The sequence below is a fragment of the Notamacropus eugenii genome, chromosome 1 (assembly GCF_028372415.1).
Source record: "Notamacropus eugenii isolate mMacEug1 chromosome 1, mMacEug1.pri_v2, whole genome shotgun sequence".
Lineage (NCBI taxonomy): Eukaryota > Metazoa > Chordata > Mammalia > Diprotodontia > Macropodidae > Notamacropus > Notamacropus eugenii.
The window spans coordinates 63,916,998-63,939,986 of record NC_092872.1 but is presented as its reverse complement, the minus strand read 5'-3'; the positions used below and the strand labels follow the sequence as shown (position 1 = coordinate 63,939,986).

Here is a 22,989-nt window from a genome sequence, read left to right as displayed (position 1 = left end):
TGTAAAAAAAATGCTGCAGACAACCAAAAAGATTGTTTTAGCTACATCTGGAGCAGAATAAGGATGATGAGCTTGCTGTCTAGGCTAGATGGAGCAGAGCAGCATCACTCACCTCTTTGTTTTTCCTCTGACTTTTTTTTCTCAAAAAGAATGAACTTCAGACTGAAAGAATAAATCAAAAATAATTAACATACAATTAAAATTCAAGATAAATATTGATACCCAGCTGTCCTAAATGAACATTCAGCTGATATGACGAAATACTGAAACGTCATAGATGAATATACTGAACTGTTGTTGGTGATATTTTAGGAATCATGGAGAATGAGAAAGGTGCTACAAAAATAGAAAAATATTCTGATTTTCAGAAAAGGGAATAATGTACAAACTATAGACCATTTGACCAGTTGTCAAGATTTTAGGGCAGATTATTAAATGGTTGATTTGTGAGGACTTAGGGAAAATGGTGATCACTAGGATCTAGCATGAATTTAGGGGAAGGGAATAAACTTGTTAGGGCAGAGAGGTGGTGCAGCGAATAGAGAGCCCTGGACTTGGCCTCAGGAAGACTCATCTTTGTGAATTCAAATCCAGTCTCAAGACACTTACTAACTGTGTGACCTTGAACGAGTCACTTAATCCTGTTTTCCTCAGTTTCCTCATCTGTAAAAATAAGCTGGAGAAGGAAATGGGAAACCACTCTAGTGTCTTTGTCAAGAAATCCCCCCCCAAAAATGGGGTCCCAAATAGACACAACTGAAATGACTGTACAACAACAAATAAGCATTCACATAGCCCCCTATAATGTGCCAGGCACTATGCTAAGTACTTTTTTCTTTTTTTATATAAATATTATTTCATTTGATCCTCTAACAACCCTGTAACGTAATTGCTACAATTATCCCTATTTTGTAACTGAGGAAACTGAGATAAATAGAAGTTCAGTGATTTGCCCAGGGTCATGTAACTACTAAGTATCTGAGGCCAGATTTGATTACAAGTCTTCCCATCTCCAGGCTTAGCACTCATCACCTGGTTCTCACTGGTTTAGTAAGAACAATGCATGTGAAATTAACCTTGATTTTCTTTTTCAACAGGGCAAAGAGCCTAAAGGAACAAAAGTACCATAGACTTATAGAGTATTTGGGGGGCAGGAGTCTGGACCTGTATCTTCTTAGATATAGACCACAGGTGGGGAACCTGTGGCTCTCAAGGTTACATGTAGCCTTCTAGGTCCTTGGGTGCAGCCTTTGGACTGAGTTCGTTTTATAGAAACTTTGAACTTCTTTGAAGTTCAGATTCAGTCAAAGGGCCACACTTGAGGACCTAGAGAGTCACATGTGGCCTCAAGGCTGCAGGTTCCCCATCCCTTGTATAGACTCTATGCCAACGAGAGAGTTGCCAATGAAGAAACTTTCTCTATCAATGCAGGTTCTGCAACTTACAATTTTAGAAAGTTGCCTGGGATGCTGAGAGGTCAAGTGAATTGTCCCAGGTCCACAGGAAATATGGGTCAGAAACAGAATCTGAACACAGGTCTTCCTAACTCTAGGGTCAGCTAATCCATCCATTCTATCATGTTGTTTAGACATAATACACCTAAATATAAGGAAGGCATTTGATAAAATTTCTCTTGATGGTGTGATACAGCAGAGAGAACACTGAATTTGGCATCAAAACAGCTGGGTCTAAATCCTGTCTCTATCACATACTACATGTGCCAGGATTTTCATTTCCTCATCTTACAGATGAAGGCATTGGATTAGATGGCCTCCAAGACCCCTCTCAGACCTAAATTTCTCCATTTTCCTTAAGTATTTTTATGACCAAAATGAGGAGATATGGGCTGGATCATACCCACTGGGTTTTCCTTTTTTTTATTTAAAAAAAACCATCTGATTGTTTTAATATAATACCTCTTAAATAGTCTATCCCCCAGCAATAGACTCCAGCCAACTCCCTTTTCTGGTCTTTCTTTGTTGCCACTGTCCATATAACTTTCCTAATGCACTTCTGAGATCATGTTATCTTTCTCAAAAAACTTCATGGGCTCATAAGTAAAATATATAATACTTCTCCTGGTGCTCAAGGCTCCTCACATTTTGAATTAAACTTGCCTTTCCAACCTTATCTCATTTGTCTTCATTTGTTCTACATTAAAGGCCATATGGTGTAGTAGAAAGAATGTGAAATTTGGAGTCCAAAGACATTGGTTTAAATCTCATTTCTGGTACTTATTGGTTTGTGACCAGAGTAAGTCATTTAATGTCTCTGGATCTATTGTTTGATAATCTTAAAATGGTGATGATTATACTTTCCTATCTGGGCTTTACAAGATAATTTGGTAAACTCTTAAAGCACTATGGATACATATATTATTATTTCTACTACTACATTCCAGTCTTCCATCCCTCTTATCAGCCTGCACTTTTCTATCACTATGTCTTTTCTCATGCTGTCTTCAATCCCTGGAGTAGACTCCTCCATGCTCATATCTGTCTCCTGAAGTCTCTCTCTTCCTTCTAGATCCAACTTAGCTGCCATTTCCTCCACGAAACCTTCTTTACTTTGTCCCACTCTCTCATGCTAAGAGAACTCTCCCAGAACTTTTCCTGAATTTGTGCACATGCCTTGCCTCCCCCATTGGGTTGTGTGCTCTTGGATGGCATGGTTTCTATCTTTTTATCCCCTGTTCCCAGCAAAGCGAATCAATTAGTGAACACTTGTTTTCACAGAGACTATCCTAGAATTTTTTTGTCCGGTGATATCCATATTCAGAAGTCACTAGAATGAGATTGCCAAAGTTTGGTTTTGTTTGTTTTTAGCAAACTAAGCAACTGAATTCAGTACCATAAGCTGAAATCTTGGGCCCTCAAGCAAACATTTCTTTCTTCTTACCCTGTGTTTATGGAAGGATAGAGATACATCCAGTAGAAAAATACTCCCCTCTTTTGTCCTTTGACCAGGCAAAGATTGCTTGAATTGTGCCTATGCATCTCTTGCTAGTATAGTAGGATAAGGTCCCCCTGGAATGGGAGATAAAAAAATGTAAGACTTTTTCTTTATTCCTATTCTAACTCTCTCACCACTGGGATTTTGATTCCCCATATATAACAAAGCTAGCTATGCTTAGGAAATGATCATCAGTTAACGAACATGTCCTGAAAGCTTCGCTGAAGTGAGTTATGTTAACTGACCTATGAGTGGGTACCATGCCAAATGGTTCTTTGCCATGGTTACCTGGTAACTACCATGATTCTGGAATTATTTAGGGAGGCCCTCGTTAGCCCTGCATCCTTAAAATGTATAGGATTGGATTATGTAGTAGCTGTGTCTACAAATGTATCTCTTCAGGGAAATCATGAGTTTATTGCTTAGCAAATTATTGACTCATTATTGTCAATTTTTTTTTCCTAGGGAAATTATCGTTTCATGAAACTCTTACTCACTCGTAGAGCAAACTGGATGCAGAAGGACTTAGAAGAAATGACTCCACTGCATTTAACAACCCGACATAAAAGTCCTAAATGTTTGGCTCTTCTGTTAAAGTTCATGGCACCAGGAGAAGTAGATACACAGGACAAAAATAAGGTAATAATAATGATAGTTGTAACTCATATTTATAAATCACTTTAATGTTTGCAAATGACTTTGTAGACATCTCATTCGATCCCCACTAATCTACACTATTGTTATCCTCATTTTATAGTCTGAGACGGAGTCAGTGACTTGCCTATGGTAGTATAGCTTGTAAGTGTCTAAGGTAGAACTTTCGGACTCAAAGTTCAGTGCTCTATCTACTATACCATATTATTCAGGGTGATGTTTAGTAGAAGATTGAAATGTAATATCCTTAAAGGTCAGCAGTGTGTTAGGAAAGATAGATGCTGAACCTTGAAGTCAGACTGTATCTGGAACTCAAATCTCATCTCTGACAGAACTGAGCCCTAGAGAAAGATGATCATTCCAAGAGGCAGAGATGGCTACCACAGATGACTACCATAGAAGTGGTAGATATAATAGTGTCTGTCGTTTATGAAGCACAGCTAGTAGTTCAGTTCGACTGAAACATAATTGTGAAATGGGATAATTTAAAACAAAATGGGAAAGACAGATTGGAGTTGCATGGTGCTGAGCCTTAAAATCCAAATTGAAAATTTTGTGTCATATACTAGAGGAAAAGGGAAGCCACCAACGGTTTTTTTGAAGTATGTGAATAGGATAGTCAGACCTATACCTTAGGAAGATTATTTGAACAGCTGTGTAGAGGATGGGTTAGAGTGTGGAGAGACCAGATGCAAGGAAACAAATGGATAAACTATTACAATAGTCCAGGTGAGAGGTGATGAGGGCGGAGCTGGGTGTAGGTAAAGAGGAGATGGATTTAAGCAATGCTGTGCTGACAAAACCAAAGAGTTGTTTGTCCTTCATCCTTGAAAAGTACCAATGACATCAGGAAAGTGATGGCATGACTTGCAAGTGAATTGGATTTAAGTGAGGGAGGGCTAAGTGAGTCTCAGTCTTCCCTCTGGAGTCATCTGGGTCCAGTGGCAAAACGCAGATCAGGATGACTGGAAATGGTGCTGGATGCAGTGGGAAACCTTGGCCTTTTTAAGTCAAGATCTTTTCCTGGTCTCAGTTTGTCTGCGGCAATGCCCATTCAATGATTAAGGCTAGATTGTTAATAGGCAATAAAGGAGAGGAGATAGTCAAGGACATGGGTGGGGAACCTGTAGCCTTGAGGCTGCCCTGTGGCCTTCTAGGTCCTCGGGTGCAACCCTTTGACTGAGTCCAAGTTTTACCAGACAAATCCTTTTATTAAGGGGTTTTGTTCTGTGAAGTTTGGATTCAGTCAGAGGACTGCTCTTGAGGACCTAGAGGTCCACATATGGTCTTGAGACCACAGGTTTCCCACTCTTGGCCAAGAATGGCACTGCAATTACTAACTTGGGTGTCCTGGAGGACCATGGTTCCTACAACATCAATCATGAGGTTTGGAAGTGGGGGAGGATGATGAGATTGGTTTGGATAGCATGAGGTTCACATGCTTACAGGACATTCAGAATGGCCAGCAGGTCACTAGCTGAAAAAAGTCCACCAGAATTTAGAGCCATGAAAGTCACTGGGAACTTCCAAGAGAGCAATTTCAGTATGGTGGACTCAAAAGTCAGCTTGTAGGGCTTTAAGTATTGATTGAGGTGGAACAAAGTAGAGGCATTGCATGTTGATGATTCCAGGAGTTCTGCAATGACTGGGAATAGAGGGCATTAGCTTCAAGGGGTGGCAGGATCAAGTAAAAGTTTTCTAACGATGGAAACTGGAACATGTTGATAAGCAAAATGGAAGGAGCCAGTAGAATAGGAGAACTGAAGTTTTAATGGGAGAAGGGGAGGACAAGGATGGACAAGGGAAGGCACAAATAGGGAGTTTAGTCTTATTAAGGAGAAGGGCTTTCTGTAATCTACTCAGGTCTTGAGGAAATAGTTTCTTCATTATCAAATGTCAGAGTTGAACTGGATGACGACAGAGCAGCCCCTTCCAGTGTTAAATCTATGATCTTATGTATTTCAACTAATGAACAACCTTTTAGCGTTGAAGGGAAAAATCAAGCTTTATCATGTCAGGAGCATGATAAAACATAACATTTTGTTAGCAAGTTACTTGTTTCTTTTAAAGCAATTCTTCATAAATAAGGTCTAATGGTTTTTCCATTTAAAAATAAATGGATATAGGCTTTATACATATACGTGCTTTTTTTTATTTTTTTACATTTCTAGCAAACTGCTCTGCATTGGAGTGCCTATTACAATAACCCAGAGCATGTGAAGCTTCTAATAAAACATGATTCCAATATTGGAATCCCAGATATTGAAGGAAAGATCCCACTTCATTGGGCAGCTAACCACAAAGATCCTAGTGCTGTCCATACTGTCAGATGTATCCTGGTGAGTACATATTTTCTGTTAAAATCTCCTTTTGATTTTAAAGCACACTTGATGACATTGAACTTTTATTTTCCCTTTTATTCTTGGAATGATGCTTGATGTCCTAGGTGTGGAAAAAAAAAAAAGATTTTCCCTTTGCTTCTCTAAAATCACAGTGGGTGGGGGGGAGGGGAAGGGTCAGCATTGAACTGTTGTGTGAAGAAGACTGTGGTGGTTTTTTATTAGGAGGAAATATTTGGTTCCAAATTTTCTAATGTATTTTTAATGAACAAAATTCTGTTTTCTCTCCCTCCCATAATCCCTCCATTAGGGAAAAAAAAAAAGAAAAGTGAAACCCTTGTAACTAATGTGTATAGTCAGATAAATTGGGCCATGTCCAAAACATTGTGTTTCTCGTTCTGTACATTTAGTCCATTACCTCTCTCAGGAGGTGGGTAACATGCTTTGTCATCAGTCCTCTGGAATCATGGCTGGTTCTTACGTTGATCTGATACCAAATTCAAGAATCGTCATGACAGTAGGATTGACTAGTGGCATATTCACATGGTCCTATCCTCTTTCAGGAATTTTCAGCCTAGATTCACATGGTATACAGTACACAGGGTAGTTATTCAGTGCTGTATACTCCCATTTTAATACTGAGCAGGGAGGGAGAGGGAGAGGTCCTTCCTAAGGAAGGCTGGAGTCCTTCCTAAAATGGTGGGGAGAGAGTCACCAATCAGGACAAGAGGGAGGGAGAATTTCCAGGGAGGGAAAACATCAGGAGAGGAAGAGAAGTATTATAGATATACATACATACATACATATATATATATTTATATATACACACACACACATACCCAAAGTATACATATATAACACATATGTCCACATATACATACACACATACATATGTATGCATACATATACATACATATATACATGCATACACACATATACATATTTGAAAACTTTAAAATGTCAGCTATTGAGAGTAATGTGGAATGTGTCATGCCTTGGAATTCTGAGATTTTGTACCTGTCACTATTTGATATCCTTCACGCACAGCCCATGTCTGCCTCTTTGCCCTTCTTGGCTCATGTCCCTTGTCCACATTCTTTGTACCCCTCTTACCCACCTAATTTTATTCCCACCTGAGCTGTGATTTCATCATTGTCTGGAAGTGTCCAGTGAGGAAACTCCTTCTCCCAGTGCAGATCAGTGACTAAGTGTCTTTCAAGCTAGAGCTTGAAAGAAGTAACACGATATACCCAGGGCCATACAGCCAAGATGTGTCAGAAATGAGACTTGAACTTGGGGCTTCCTGACTCCAAAGTCAGCTTCCTGTCTCTCCAGTAGACCTCTGCCTCTCCTGCTGCCATATGTACTGATGCTATATTACTTTGTATTATACTTATCTGTGCTTGTGTCCTAACCTGGCCCCTTCCTCCCTTTCCAGCTTTTTTTCCATTTTCTTCCCTTGTGTAGACTCTGCATCCCAGTGACACTGGCTTCCTTGCTGTTGCTCAGACAAGCATTTCAGTCTCCAGACTCCAGACGTCTTCGCTGACTGGTTGGCTGTCCCCCATGCTGGGAATTCTCTCCCTCTTTGTCTCCATCTGCTAATTTCTCTGGCTTCCTTAAAGTCCCATCTAAAATCCCACCTTCTGCAAGAACAGAATCTCTTCTGTTGATCATCTCCAATTTATCCTGCCTATATCTTGTTTGTATACCATTGTTTTCGTGTTGTCTCCCCTCCTCAATAGCAGGGACAATTTGGAGGGGTGGGGTGGCCTTTTTTTGTATCCTCAATGGTTCAGCCGGTGCCTGTCAATCAATCAACATTAACCATCTACCATGTGTACATAGTAGGTACTTAATAAATGCTTTTTCACTTGACTCTTAACTGTGTATGCCGTTATGGCAGGGATCGATCAATAAACATTTGTTAAGCACCTGCTATATGATGGGCAGCTAGGTGGCACAATGGATAGAGTGCTGGGCCAGAGGCACCTTCCTGAGTTCAAATTTGGCTTCAGATATTTACTAGTTGTGTGACCTTGGGCAAGTCACTTATCCCTGTTTGCCTCAGTTTCCTCATCTGTAAAATGAACTGGAGAAGGAAATGACAAAGCACTCTAGAATATTTGACAAGAAAACCCCAAATGGGGTCATGGAAAATGGGATATAACTCAATCAACAAAACAAAAACATATGCTAGGCACTGTATTAAAAACTGGGGATTCAAAAATCTATATCTTACATAAAAGTCTAGTATCTCTCCAGTGCTTACCACAGTGTTCTAACCAGTAATTACTTAATGAATGTTTGTTGAATTTAAAAATCTGCTTTTCAGGGATTTCATCTAAATACCTACATTTTCCTGCTATCTCCCCAACAGTGGCCTTAACACTCACTCTCTCTCTCTCTCTCTCTCTCTCTCTCTTTTGATTAAATCAAATTTCCTTTCCATTTCATGCTTTAAGGCTTGTAAAACACTTTACATACATTATTTCATTTGTGAGGGATTAATAAATGTTTGTTGAATTGAATTAACCCCATTGGTTTTTAAGCCTTCAGGAAAACTTTTTTTTAAAGACAGACGTTTCTAGAAAAGGATCACATCTTTCAGCAATTCTCTGTTAATGTCTTATTATAAAGGTTACCCCTTTGGAAGTTCTGCCAAGGGATGCCACTGTGGATGGTGTCTCGTTCCACCCTGGGCACATATGCCATCAGCAGCATTGGTCCACATCCATATTTTAAAAAGATAAAGTAGTTTTAGGGGTGAGATGATGCTCATAAGCGCTGTTCTTCAGACTCAAAAGCAGCTGAGTAGTTCAGTGACTACAGGTTAGGACTTGGAATCAGGAAGACCCCAGTGCAAATCCTGCCTCAGGAACTTACTAGCCATATAACATTCACTCAAGTCCCTCAACTTCTCCAAACCTCAGTTTCCTGATCTGTACATAATGGGATTAATAATGACACATTCTTCACAGTGTTGGTGTGAAAGTCAAATGTGATAACATATACAAAGCACTTTGCAAACATTAAAAGGCTATATCAATGCCTTTGTTGTTATCAATATTATTTAATGCTGCTGCTAAAAGAAGACTAATAGAAGGCTCTTTGGGGGAAAATAATATCTCATTTATAGTTACATATGTTGGTCAATAGTCAATCACTAAGCGCCTACTATGTGCCAGGCACTATGCTGAGCACTGGGGATACAAAGAAAGGCAAAAAGAGAGTCCCTGCCTGGAAGGTTTCGTCAGTATTCCATGAATGCCTCAAGTCTCTGTTCATTTAAACACAGGACGCTGCTCCCACTGAATCTTTGCTGAACTGGCAGGATTACGAAGGGCGGACCCCTCTTCACTTTGCAGTTGCTGACGGGAATGTGACGGTGGTTGATGTTTTGACCTCCTATGAAAGCTGCAACATCACGTCCTATGATAACTTATTTCGGACACCCCTTCACTGGGCTGCCTTACTTGGTAAGTTTAATAAGAATTAAAACTCCAGTTTACAATGTTCTTCCTCTTACCTCTAGCCCAATGAAGCTCCTGCCTTTTGCCATGTTTAACATTCCGATCAACTCCTGCTGAGTCCTTCTTCCAAATACTATAATGGCCCAAATCATATTGCTTCTTGATATAGGCTGATACCCCAAAGGTGATTTATTTGAAAGAGAAAAAACATACAGGTACGTATTGAAAAACAATACCCGTTATAGGTTATACCCAGATTTTATACAAGCCAGATTTATGGAAAGAAGACCTATCTAGTTGAAATATATATGTGTATGTATGGTGTGTGTATATGTGTGTATGTATATATATATATATATATATATATATATGTGTGTGTGTGTGTATGTATGTGTATATGTGTGTATGTATATATGTGTGTGTATGTATACATGTGTGTACATAGATGTGTGTATATGTATGTGTGTGTACATGTGTGTACATGTGTGTGCATGTATGTATATAGATGTGTGTATATGTGTGCCTGTATGTATGTTTTGTGGAACTACAGTTTGTTTAAGGTGAAATCATGGAAATCTGCCCCCTGCAGCGTGACTTCTCACGCTCATTTCAAGCTCAGCACCAGATCTTTATGTTTAACTGAACTGAGAGCTTGAGGACATCGCCATCATAATCATTATTTATTGTTCATGCATGTACACATATGAATAATATCAAGTGGCATGTACATCGTGCCTGTGATGGGACAGGCACTACATTTTATAGTTATCTCATTTGATCCTCACAGCAATCCCAGGAGGCTGGTACTATTACTGTTACCACCTTACAGTTGAGAAAACTAAGGCAAACAGAAGTCAAGTGACTTGCCCAAAGTCACACAGTTACTATGTGTCTGAGTTTGGATTTGAACTTGGGTCTGTCTTCCTCACTTCCAGGCCAGTACTCTACCCACTGCACTATCTAGTTGCCTCTAACATACAGAAAGAAGAGCATTTGTTAAATACCTACTATGTGTCTGGCACCATACTAAGGGCTTTTAGAAATATTATCTCATTTTATCCTCACAACAACCTTGGGAGGCAGATGGTATTATTATCCCCATTTTACAGTTGAAGTAACTGAGGCAGACAGAGGAGAGAAAGGGGAGGAGGATTTGAGAAATATCACAAAAGTAAAATCAACAGGTCTTGGCAAAACAGATTGGACGTGGGGTGAGAGAGACAGCAAGGAATACAGGATGACTCCTAGGTCATGAGTCGGAGAGACTGGAAGGATGATGTTGTCCTCTACAGTAAGAGAAACTATTAGGAGGAAAGGAGAATTTAGGGCAGGGGTGGGGAACCTGTGGCCTTCTAGGTCCTTGGGTATAGCCTTTTGACTACTCCAAGTTTTACAGAACAAATCCTTTTATTTAGGGAATTTGTTCTGTGAAGTTTGGATTCAGTCAAAGAGCTGCACTTGAGGACCTAGAGGGCTATAGGTGGTCTCGAGGCCACAGGTTTACCTCTACCCCCACCCTGTGCCTCGTTTAGGGGGAAAGACAATGAGTTGTGTTTTAGACATGTATAGTTTTAAGCTATCTACTGAACATCCAATTGGAGAAGCCTGAAAGTCAGTTGGAGATGCCATGTTGGAGGTCAGCAAAGAGGCTGGGGTAGAAAAGGTAGATTTGAGAATCACCAGCACAGGAATGGTAATTAATCCATAGGAGCTGATAAATAATCTACACGTGAAGTAGTTCACAAATTAGTATGGAGGGAAAAGAGAAAAGAGCCCAGGACAGAACTCTGTGGGACCTCTAGATGGAGGGTGTCATGTGATTAGGGATCCAGCAGAGGAAACTGGAAAGGAGCAGTTGAGGTTGAAGGAGGACCAGGAGAGAGTTGTATGCCAAAAACCTACAGAGAAGAGTGTATCGAGGAGGAGAGAGTGATAGCTGCAGAGAGGTCAAGGAGAGAGAACAGAGAAATGTTCCTTAGATCTGGCAGCTAAGAGATCAACTAAGAGATCTAAGCTAAGAGATTAATTTTGGAGAGAGTAGTTTAGGTAGAATAAGGTTGCAAGACAGATGATAAGGGGGTAAGATAGTGGAAGGAGAGAAAACAAAGGCTCCTATCGTAGATATTCTTTTCAAGTTTGAGGGTCCCTTGAACAGCAAGGATATCAAATCAGTCAATACCCAGGCTATTCGCTGGAAGGTCAAATACTGAAACTTAAAATACTTTGATCATAGAATGAGAAGATGGGACTCATTGGAAAAATACCCTGATGCTGGGAAAGATTGAAGGCAAAAGGAAAAGGGGATGGCAGAGGATGAGATGGATAGTGTCAGGGAAACAATGAAAATGAACCTGGGCAAACTTTAAGAGATAGTGGAGCCATGGGACCATGAAGAGTCACATACAACTGAAAAACAATCACAACAACTTTTCAAGTTTATCTACAAAGGGCAGAAGAGATATAGGACAACAGTGGTGATAGAAGGATCAAGTAAGGGTTTTTCAGGATGAGTGAGAATAGGCATGTTTATAGGCAGGAAGCAAGCCAGAAGGGAAAGAGTGAACATAAGTGTTAGAGTGGGAATGTCAGAGGGAACAGTCTGTTGGAGAATGGAATGGGATCACTTGAGCAGGTAGAGGGGTTAACAATGGTAAGGAGGAAGGCCATCTCATCATCTGAGGCAGGGGTGGAAGAGGAGATGATGGCAGAAGGTATATGAATGTTAGGATATGAGGATGAGGGGAGCCATCCCAGAATGCATAGCAAATAAGTTGCAGAACCAGACCTGAACCAAAGTCAGTTGTACTCTCCTACCCCCAAGTTCCTACCACTGTACTACCCTGGTGAATGAAAGGATGTCAAGATTTCTCAACAACTAGGTTTCATTGCTTTGGAAACTTTTTGAAATGTGATGCCAGAACTAGACGCTATATTCCAACTGCGGTGTGACCAACATGGAATGCAGTGGAATTATTACATAGTATACTATATATTTCATTTTTTCCTGTAGCTGTCTCATACCTCAATGCTTATTGAGCTTGTAACTAACTGAACTTCTCTCCCATTTTTTTCATATAAATGACTCCCATTCTCTCTCATCCTATGTTATATAATTCATTATTTCAAACCTAAATGTAGAACTTCTCATCTGTTTTAAGTTTCATCTTGTTGGTTTTGGCCCACAAATATGATTTAACCAAATCATGTTGGATTTGTTTCTCTTACCCAACCGTGCTATCAGTACAGTCTGTTTCTCTGCTGTCGCCAGCCTCCTGACCTGTAACTGTTCCCTGCACTGGAAATGCACACTTCAGATCCATTTTAGGTCTTTTGCCTCTGCTGAATAGCTTGTACTCATTCCTACAAGTCATGTTTCCTGGGAACCAGTTCTGAAACCACCAATTTATGTCATGTAATCTCATGCGTAGTTGCCAAGGATAATACCTTTTGACTATTTACTTGTTCCCTTTCTTTTCTTTGCATTGTTTATTTCCTTTATCATAACCCTGTGGACAAGAAACAAGCCTATAAGTTCACATTAAAATAAACCCCAAATAGTTGATAAGAATGCTTTCCTTTTGGGGAAATAGATCAACATAGAATCTTTTGTTGATTTTCCATGGAAATAGAAACAATGAAATAGACCCAGTTTTCAATAGAATATCACTAGCTTTCATCTGCACTAGGAAGGCAGGGTAACAGGTTCCAACCAGACTCTGACTACCATAATAAATTTGGTGGATGCCAGCTCTTAACAGAGAACTAAGGTTAAGCATAGCTCCCTGGGTGGCGATAGTGGTTTCTTTTTTTTTCTTTCAGATTTTTGGCTTTCCACGTATTGAGGCAATAAAACATTGGCAACCTAGTTGGTGACTTTCTACAGTGGGAGACTTCTAACTCGGAAGATATTGATGAATTGGAGAAAGCATGCATAGTGAATGAAGTATTGCAATTAGAGCCTGGAAGATCCAAGTTCGAATCCTCCCACAGATGTTTAGAAGTTGTATGACCTGCATAAGTCATTTAACTTATCTTGGCTTCATTTTCCTTATCTGTGAAATGGGGATAATTATGGCATCTTCCAAACAAGGTTGTTGTCAGGGCCAAGGGACAAAATGTAAGTAAAACATTTAACCAGGCTTAAAGAAATATGAGTACAAGCTTTTATCAGTCCCCATACAGAACATCCTTGCATTTGTTGACTCTACATGACTGTTCTAGAGGTAAACTCATTCCAGGGTCAGAGGCTAGTTGGTGTTAATGGAACATAGACAGGAATAATTTTGTTATTATTGTTGTTGATAATGTTATTTAGATGACAATGGAAGTTTCCAGTGGTGATTACTAACACATGATTTTTCTAGATTTTTCAACTTATAAACAGCTGCCTTCTATGAGTAAGAGTCAGGCATCAGTGGTGGAGCATCCTTGTCAGCCTGAGAGCATAAGCTTGTCATCCGAGCCTCTGCTTTTCAAAAGGCATCACATACTAAGTTAAAGCCAACCTCCCCAGACACTGGCTAGGCGTGGCTTCCCCCAACTGCGGGCATTCCTGAAATTTCAAGAGTGTTTGTTTGGACACTATATAGAAGTTCTGTAAGCAGAATCTCCTGGATTATCATAAAGCAGGAGTGTGTCCCACTTTAAACAGACTATAGTCTTTTAACTGAGGAGATAAGGCTGTAAACACTGACCAGTGAAGTATTCCCTTGTCAATACTAATAAATGTGTAATTTTTGGAAAGTCACAAATTCACAGAGCTGGAAAATGTCTTAGAAATCATTTTATACAACTCTTACCCCCTTTGCATGTTACAAATGAGGAAACAGAGGCACTAGAGAACTATGATTATTTGCCTGAGATCATATCACTCACAAGTGGTAGAACCTGAGGGGAGAAAGTATTTTTTCCCAACATTTTGGTAACTTTGGGTAGGTTTAGTAGGACAAGAAGGAATCCCGAGAAGCATAAACTTCTTAAAATATCCTTTTCTTCTGCTGAGATACAGCCAAGGAAAATTACCTGGATTATTTCTCTCACCCTTTTGGGAAGAAAAATTAATTTTAAATCAATAAACATTAAGTACTTATTATGTGCCAGGCACTATGCTAAGAAGCAAAAGAAAAAAACCGCTCTTGGAGCTTTACAATCCAATGGAAAGATAAACATTTAATTGTTTTTAGCACTGTCTCCTATATTGATTTCTTTTGCTTTGAAATCCTATCCCTGTCTGCCACCAAAGGCATTTAGCTACTTTAAGAGTACCTTGGAGGCCCCGGATAGTCAGAAGAACTGGATTCGAATCCTCACTTAGCCACTCACTGCCCAAGTAACCCTGTGCAACTTATGGAGGTCCAATTTGGCACCCTGGACAGTCAGAAGAACTGGATTCAGATCCTTCATTAGCACTCACTAACCATTTAACCCCTCTGGATCTCATTTTTCTGATCTTTAAAATGGAGTGAATAAGTCTAGTTGGAGCACATTTTTGCATGAAATAAAATGTTTTGTCTTCCCAGGGTAGACAAAACGTTAAATTAACCAAGAAGCACATGATGCTAGATGCTTATTTCTTCTTTCCCACTTCCCTTGGCCTATCCTTATGAGGTAGAGAGATCTCAGTTTAACTTTGAACAAAGTCCAGAGATCCTTCCCCTGGACCAGAGGTGTCCAAGTAGTTATTCAACTCAGTTGAATATTATATATTTATTAAACAGTTTCTAGATACCAGATGCTATGCTGGGTGTTGGAGTTACATAGACAAAATCCAAATAGTTCCTGCCTTTGGGCTTACTTTCTATTAGAGGGAAATTTCATCCTAAAATATGAAAAGAACTAGATCCTCAATGCTAACTCTAAAAGCAGGATTTTCAAACAGTGTTAGAATAGTAGGAAGATACCTTTGCTTAAAAACTTTAAAAAGTTACTGCTATAACTTGTCTTCCCTGCCCAGTGATCATGGGGGAGCAGAGAGCCAGAAAGCTTCCTTCTGGTTGTGTAGTTTTCCCAAGATTACCCAAGCTCTTGCAGCCTTGGATTTGAATTGGGATAGAAAGCAAAAAGAACCATGCAGGGAAAGCATCATGATGCCTCTGCTAGGTGCTGCTAGGGGGCTTGCCAGCCACAGCTGCAGCTAGCGAAGACAAAAAGGGAGACCTGCCTTCTCCTTCCCCCTCAGTTACTGGAAATATAGTAGTCAGCTTGCAGAGTCCCAAGAGTTATGCTCAGAGAAGGGAAAAGTAAATGTGAAAATTATTTTTCTTTTTAAACTCTACTGAGTACTGGCTTGATGGCCAGTCATCTTAGACATAGTCCTCCCCTTCCTTCTTGCTAGGGGACCATTCCTGAATGTCCATTAACAGAAGTCCAGAGCACAGGATCCCCCCCCCCCAAAAAAAGGAGAGCAAGGGGCCAAGTTCAGTTCCATGAGAAGTGCCCCAGTCCAGCAGATTGGTGAGGAGGAGAGGTGCCCTTTACACTTAAATTGGAATAGCAGAAGAGAGGGAAACAATCATTTATTTATTAAGTGCCTACTATGTTCCAGGTACTGTTCTAAGCTTTTTATAATTTTCATACCCCTGAGAGGTAGGTGCTATTATTACCATCCCATTTTATAGTTGAGGAAACCAAGACAGACAGGTTAAGTAACTTGCCCAGGGTCACAGAGTAAGTGTCTGAGGTCAAATTTGAACTCTAATTTTTCTGACTCTAGACCCGCCGCACTATAGCACCACCTACTGGACAGAAACACATCAACTACAGATGTTCTTTAAATCCTCTTGTCTACATGGTGTGAATACTATTAACCGAAAGTGATTTCCCCTTTTAAAATGTCGAGGATCTTTGTGTTTATTTTGTTAGGGTGTGGGTAATCTTACAAATCAATTGCTTTTTCTTTTAGTGCAAAATATCTTTGCCACTCCTGGTAGATCAATAATTACTCATCTACCCTTTTATTGTGACAGGGGTAGTATGTGACACTACCCTTGAGAAAGGAATTGCTGATAAAAGGGAGAAGTTGGAGCAAATTAAATTCCAAGTTATCTTTGCCACTGATTACTGTGTTGTACTGAGGTTGGAGAAAGGGAGGAGAGGAGGAATTTCCAAAATTAAAGAGGATCTCTGAGAGTGACCTAGACCAAAACCCCCAATACTCCTGGAATCTACTTCCTTGTTTACACACACTTTCTAAACCAACAAATTATCTAAGTAAATATAATATACAGTGTTGTATAGAGATATAGCTCTCCAAGGTTTGGCAAAGAGCTTTAAATATTTTATTTTATCCTATAATAACCCTGTGACTATTGTGTCCATTTTTCAGGTGAAGAATGAGGCTGAGAGAGATTCAGGGTCACATAGTAAATGTGTGAGACCAAATATGAAGAGAGATCTTCCTGACTCTAAATCAGTATCCATTGCACCACTTACCTTCAGCTAAAATTTGTTTTAATATGGTAATGAGTATATCTGGATCCATTAGAGTTATCGTGAAGTTTCCGAGAAAAGCCTGAAAAGCAAAGACAAGAAAATCTTTATTTATTTGGGACTCAACAAATTTGAAAATAATTAAAATTCATCCAGGGCTGGGTTGAAGTGTACTTTTACATTATCTTAAAATTATGTAATAATATGATAGAAAGTGTTTATGAAACAGATCACTGGTATAAAGAGGATTATGACGTCCACTTAAGATAGCCGCTGTCCTCTTGCATTTTAGATTTTCACTAACACCTTGAGTATTATGAACTGTCTTTAACTTTTTAAGTAAAGCTACATTTCCTTAGTGTTCTTAAGGGTACCCCTGAGGGATGGGGAGTTTTTTCTCTGTTATTGTCTTGAACCCCTATTCCTGTAGGTTCTGCTGTTTACACCCCATATCCATTTAACTAATTAACATCAATTAGCTCTTACAGTGGATGAGTGAGCTGAGATTTAATGTAGTTTCTATATAGATTTGGTCCTCCTAAGTCTAGATTCAAATGTGCTGCTAGACAAGTCCGTGTCTCAACTACCAGTCAGTGGTCTAGGGCTAAAAGCCTACTCCTTACTCATCTAAGCATTGGTACTGGACAGGTTGGTTTCAGAACCCAATTGGGTTTCACTCCCAGACAGACACCTAAAATGAAAGACTTCCATCTAAAATAGAAGAACAAAGCATTCATTCTCAGGCTACAGCTCTACTTTAGATAAGGAGGGCTCCCCTTTCCTCTTACCACATTACCTCTTTTGGGAATGCTCCCAGTCAAGGAGAACCTACACCAGAAGAAAAGGCAGGTTCTGGTTTTTAAATATACCCCCCATTCCTAATAATCAGTTAATTCAGTGAAGTTCTTTATATGGTTTGAAGTCTGAATGCAGTTATAAAATGTCTGCGCATGCTCCAAAGTCTACCTGGGGGTTATATCAATTGAACACCCTGTACATGCTCACAAATACCAGGTTTATTGGACAGCGACCCATTATTCTATTTTAAACTGACATTCCTTGAAATCATTGTGAAATTTTATTATGATATTAATATCTTTGAATGCTAGTTACCAACTATTAGCCATTTAAATTGTTATTTTATACTTAGTTTTGGTTAAGACTTCTAGACTGCTAAATCTGGGGAATGATGGAAACTACATAGTTACATCGCAATCAACAAGGCATTCGACACATCCTAAGCTTGGGACATTTGCAGAGTCCCAAGAGTCATGCTCAGAGAGGAGAAGAATGAGAGTAAAAGTTACAGCTCTTTTTAAAGTCATCTTAGACAGAGCCTTGCCCCATCTCTCTTTCCAGGGACCATGGGGACCAATCAGGAGTGTCTGACTGACACATCTCTCATGATATTCTTGCGAACCAAATGGAGGAAGGTGGAGCCCTCTTCCTGATCAGTTACCATTCATCTTAGACACAGTTCTGCCCCATCCCTCTTGCCAGGGACCATGGGGACCAATCAGCAGCATCTGATTGACATGTCCCTCGTGATATTCTGGTGAACCAAATGGAGAAATGTGAGCTGAATGAAAGTAGACTTGGGTAGATTTAGACAGCTTTTAAGTGTCTAGCTCTAAAAAGCATTAATTACTTTCAATGTAGAGTATGTCAGGACTTTGCCACGGACCCTGTTCTGTACTGTATTTTATCAGTGATTGGGATGAATAAATGAAGAGCATCCATATTAAGTTTGTTGGTGATTTAAAGCTGGTATAGGTATCAAAACAAAAATCAAAAATGAAATAAAGACCCTATATAATATTATGGACCAATGCTAATGACATTCAATAGAGATACCTATGAAGTTCTTCTAAAATGTTTTGAAAAATCAGCCTTACAAGAACGAGTTTGGAGAGGGTGTAAGAAGGGGAAAGGAAGGGAACTGGGGGGAAGTGGCAACACAATTCATGTGAAAAAGACCTTGAACTTCAAAGAACCCTGGCAGTTAGCAGTGCAAGATGGGAGCTAATAAAAAGGCTGTTGACATAAGTATAGTCTAGAACAAAGGAGGTGATAGTTATTTTGTTGTAAGGTTCTTGAGGGCAGGGTATGTGTCAAGCACAGAGCTGGACACAAAATAAGTAGTTTAAAATGTGCTTGTTAGTAGTCTTTGCATCCCCAGTGTCTCCTGAACACAAAATAGACTTCTCATGAATATTTGTTGAATAGGTTCTGACTGTTATTGGATCCAAAGAATTGTGTCCACCATAGTTAAAGAGAGGTATTGATAAAATGGAGTATGGCCAAAGAAGGATGACCAGAATGGTGTTAGGAATCATTTGAAGGAACTGAGAATGTTTAGCTTAGAGAAAAAAAAAAAGATGTAGTAGGGAGGTGATCACTCTTTTCAATTATTTAGACTTGTCAGATAGAATAGGTTTAGATTTATTCTGCTTGGCCACAAAGGGCAGAGATGGAACCCATGATTGAAAGTTACAAGAAGAAAGTGATGGGGCTCTAGTTAGAGCTGTCCAAAAAGGGGAAAAGCTGCCTAATGTCGTAGGTCTCAGTGTGTTGGTGAAGTATTTAAATATAGGTCATTTTGTTAGGCTGTCCTCAGATATGCATTGGACTAGATCACTTTTGAATCTTTGATTCTGGTTCTCTAAATATAAAATAGCAATGAATGATAAGAGATCAATCAATTAGATACCATGCTGATATGGTGTGTATTAATGAAGTCAATGTAAATAACAAGTCAAATCTACATAGTTTTTAAAGAATATATCGTATTCTCATCATAACAGCCTTCTTACGTAGAGAGTGCAATATATTATCTCCATTTTTCCTGACTCAGGCTTGGCCACATGCCTAATAGATAGTTGAGCCAGGACTCAATGTCACATCACGGTTCCCTCTTTCTTGATTCTGAATCTACGACTTTCCTACTAACCCATCCTGTCTCTCAATATTCCTAAAATTTAAGTTAAACTCTATTCTAAAATCTAAGACTTTCACAGTACAAAAATGAGATTTTCCTCAACTTTAATTCTACTTTCTATTTCTCAGAAGATCTATTTCATTAACTTAGAACATTCCCAAGCAGTCCATTTTTCTACATGTTTCTAATGTTACATTTCCAAGTATCTCATTTTAATTATGTTGGAAAACTAGGGGAGTAATGAGAAATTCTACCGGCTTCTATAGGACTTAAACCGTTTACCAGCAGAATATGAAGAAAAAAAGCTAACAAGGCTTAAGCTTTATCCTTGCATTCCTGCAAACATAGTTGGAAGACTATCAGAAAATAAATCATAAGAATTTCCATATAACTTTTCCACAGTAATAAATTACTACTACCCTTTCATATGCCATGTGAAGGCTAGTTATTCTTCAGGTCAGAAGGCAAATGTTGACACCTTCTGTACTGGTTCAGTCCTATCTCCAAGACCACATATAAAATTCCATGTCTGTTTAAACTTGTGCTACATTTTCTTGGCTTATCTGACAACCCTAGCTTTAGTACGGAATTTCAATTTGCCCCTCCTTAATGGTATTCTTTGAAACAACTACCTTAAATATTAGAGATTTACTATACTGGTTCAAATATAGGTCTCAATTTAAACTGTACCCTTAAAATGAGCTCACTTTAAAAAGGAAATTATAATAAATGAAACAAAATTATCTTGGAAAAAACTACCATGCAAGTTTCCCACATCTCTTCCAATTTAAATAAAGATGGTTTATGCATTTTTATCATCACTATTCTCTCCCTCTTATTCACATTGTTGTCTTGGTTACTTTGTCATCCTTCTCTTACTAAGAGTATAATTACAGGCTGTGCTCAAGTTTTTTGTATAAGCCAAATTTGAGGGGGTGGGAGGAGGGAGTGCAGTATACATTTGAACCAATATGCATATTTAACTTTTTTTTCAATTTGAGATAATTTTAAATCTATTTAAAAAGAAAAAAACCCTACAACATCTAGATATTTTTAAAACTATAACATTGTATACATGGGAATCTTGATTTTTCAACAAATCACTATTTAAAACAAACCATTTTAGAATATGCATGTATGTATGTATGTATTCATTGAATATCACTAGCCTGTTATGACAGCCATGTCTCTTTTTTTGCATTTTTAGGTCATGCGCAAATTGTTCATCTTCTTTTGGAAAGAAACAAGTTGGGAACCATTCCATCTGATAGCCAAGGAGCAACACCACTCCATTATGCATCCCAGAGTAATTTTGCAGTAAGATATATTCTTTAGAACAATTATTGCATTCTTTTATTTTTAAATGGCCATTGTTCCCAAATGCATCCCTCTCTCCCTACTCTGAAAGTTATTCCTTAGAACAGAGAATTAACTAGGGAGAAGGGGCAGGAGTGGGGAGGAGGTTGGCAAATAACCAACACATCAACTGAGTTCAACAGCATATATGGGGTTACAGACAGAGCCCCCACCCTTTAGAAAGAAGGGAAGGAGGCCAATTTTCTATATATCCTACACCTAAAAGAAGCGATCTGTGGATTGGTTACTTATGGTAGCTGTGAACAACAGCCCCCTCCTTCTTTGTGAGGCCATATAGGTGTTATACTTACAGTTTTTCTTTGTTAATATTATGTTTGTTATTTTGAAGTTAAATCTGTCAGCTTCAACCAGTATTTTTTTTTATAGATCAAAAACTATTAAACGTTGATTGAAAAACTTGTTAGTGTCTTGGTAAATGAATAGAACAAATTATAGGAAACAAAATGGAATCACCTAATGACTAGCCATAATAATGGAGGGGGAAAGAAACACAGGCACCCCAAAAGGAGGAATAATCCAAAATGTTTATCTTTGGCTTTGGGGGTGTTTGCTTGCTTCATCTCTCTACGTGTGGGTGTGTTCTGGAAAATAAACACAGATAATGAAGCCACACCATGACTGTTGGTCTACTCTAGAAGGACATGGAAAATCAGGCAGTTTCTGTGCTTTGCCTCCTGCTCATTTTCTCCCTGTTTCCTATTCCCCTAGGAATGGGTAGGCTGCTTTCTTTCAGTGCCAGACCAAGCAGAGTTGCCCTCCTTCAGACCTTCCCTTGACCTGGGATTCCTTAATCGTTTGTGTTTCAAAGGTCTTTCCAGCTGTGCTGCAGAGTAAGAGGAAATTCAGCCCCAGCCCTGAAGGGAGACAAAGCCTGTAATTAAGCAGAGCAGATGCTGTCAGTAGGATGAGGAGCCCACCTCTCTTCCCCCAACAAAGCAAGTAATTAAGCAGAGTATTGTAGGTGCTGTCAATAAAGGGAGATTTGCTTGGGATAATATGCCCACTGGAGACTTGATTTTCTAATCATGGTGCACATTTTGTGAGCACCACAGCTTGAATCTCTGACTCCCTTGAACTCTTTTAACTCATCTTGAGTTTACATCCCCTGGTTTGAAAAATGCCCATCAGCCCACAATTAAACTTTTATCATTTGTTAAATGTGTCCAACTGATGAGATCTCTGGGTAAAGGAGCTCAGAAAACAACAAAAACTAGCAATAATAAGCTAAATGGTATGCATTTGATTTTGTCCAAATTTGACTTTGCTCTCGATCCCCAGAAATGTCCTTGCTGTGCTCGCCCCCTACTTAGGCAAAAACTCTCCCCCAAAAGTGGGTTTAAAAAAAACAAAACATGTTCCAAAGACCAAATATTGCAAAGCTTCTGAAGATATGACTCTGAGGAAAAAGAATCATGTTTATTCCTCCCCACTGGAATCACCAGAGAATTTTGAAATAGTCAACCATTTTTATGGGTATGAAAAGAGATAGAATATTTCATTTCTAAATAACCATCCATCATGACTCAGCAAATACATTCTAGCCAAGGATGTATTTAAGTATTAATTAAAGAAAATATAAGACATTTTTGCACATTTGTGGGCAAGGAAACACAATATATTTCTTACCAGCACATAAAATACATAAAAGGTATTTGCTCTGTCACTTTTCCAATAAATGCAACACAGCTTTCTCCTGCTACTCTCTGTGTGTAATCGCAGCCACATTCTTTTCAGCCCTTCCCCAAAGGGAAGGGAAGGATTGACATTAGATATTTACAGTTTAATCTGGTAGAAAACTGATTCACAGAAACCCTTTCAATCATTTGCA

The 22,989-nt window shown here is 39.1% G+C and overlaps 1 protein-coding gene across 5 annotated transcripts in view; it reads left to right on the top strand.

Moving 5' to 3' along the window:
• Positions 1 to 22,989, top strand: part of INVS (inversin) — a 244,110-nt gene that overhangs the window by 142,193 nt on the left and 78,928 nt on the right. For all 5 annotated transcript variants that reach the window (XM_072604510.1, XM_072604503.1, XM_072604529.1 and 2 more), the window contains 4 exons: positions 3,418 to 3,591; positions 5,778 to 5,945; positions 9,244 to 9,424; positions 20,992 to 21,101. In XM_072604510.1, the coding sequence (XP_072460611.1) occupies positions 3,418 to 3,591; positions 5,778 to 5,945; positions 9,244 to 9,424; positions 20,992 to 21,101 (633 nt within the window). The remainder of the gene's footprint in view (positions 1 to 3,417; positions 3,592 to 5,777; positions 5,946 to 9,243; positions 9,425 to 20,991; positions 21,102 to 22,989) is intronic.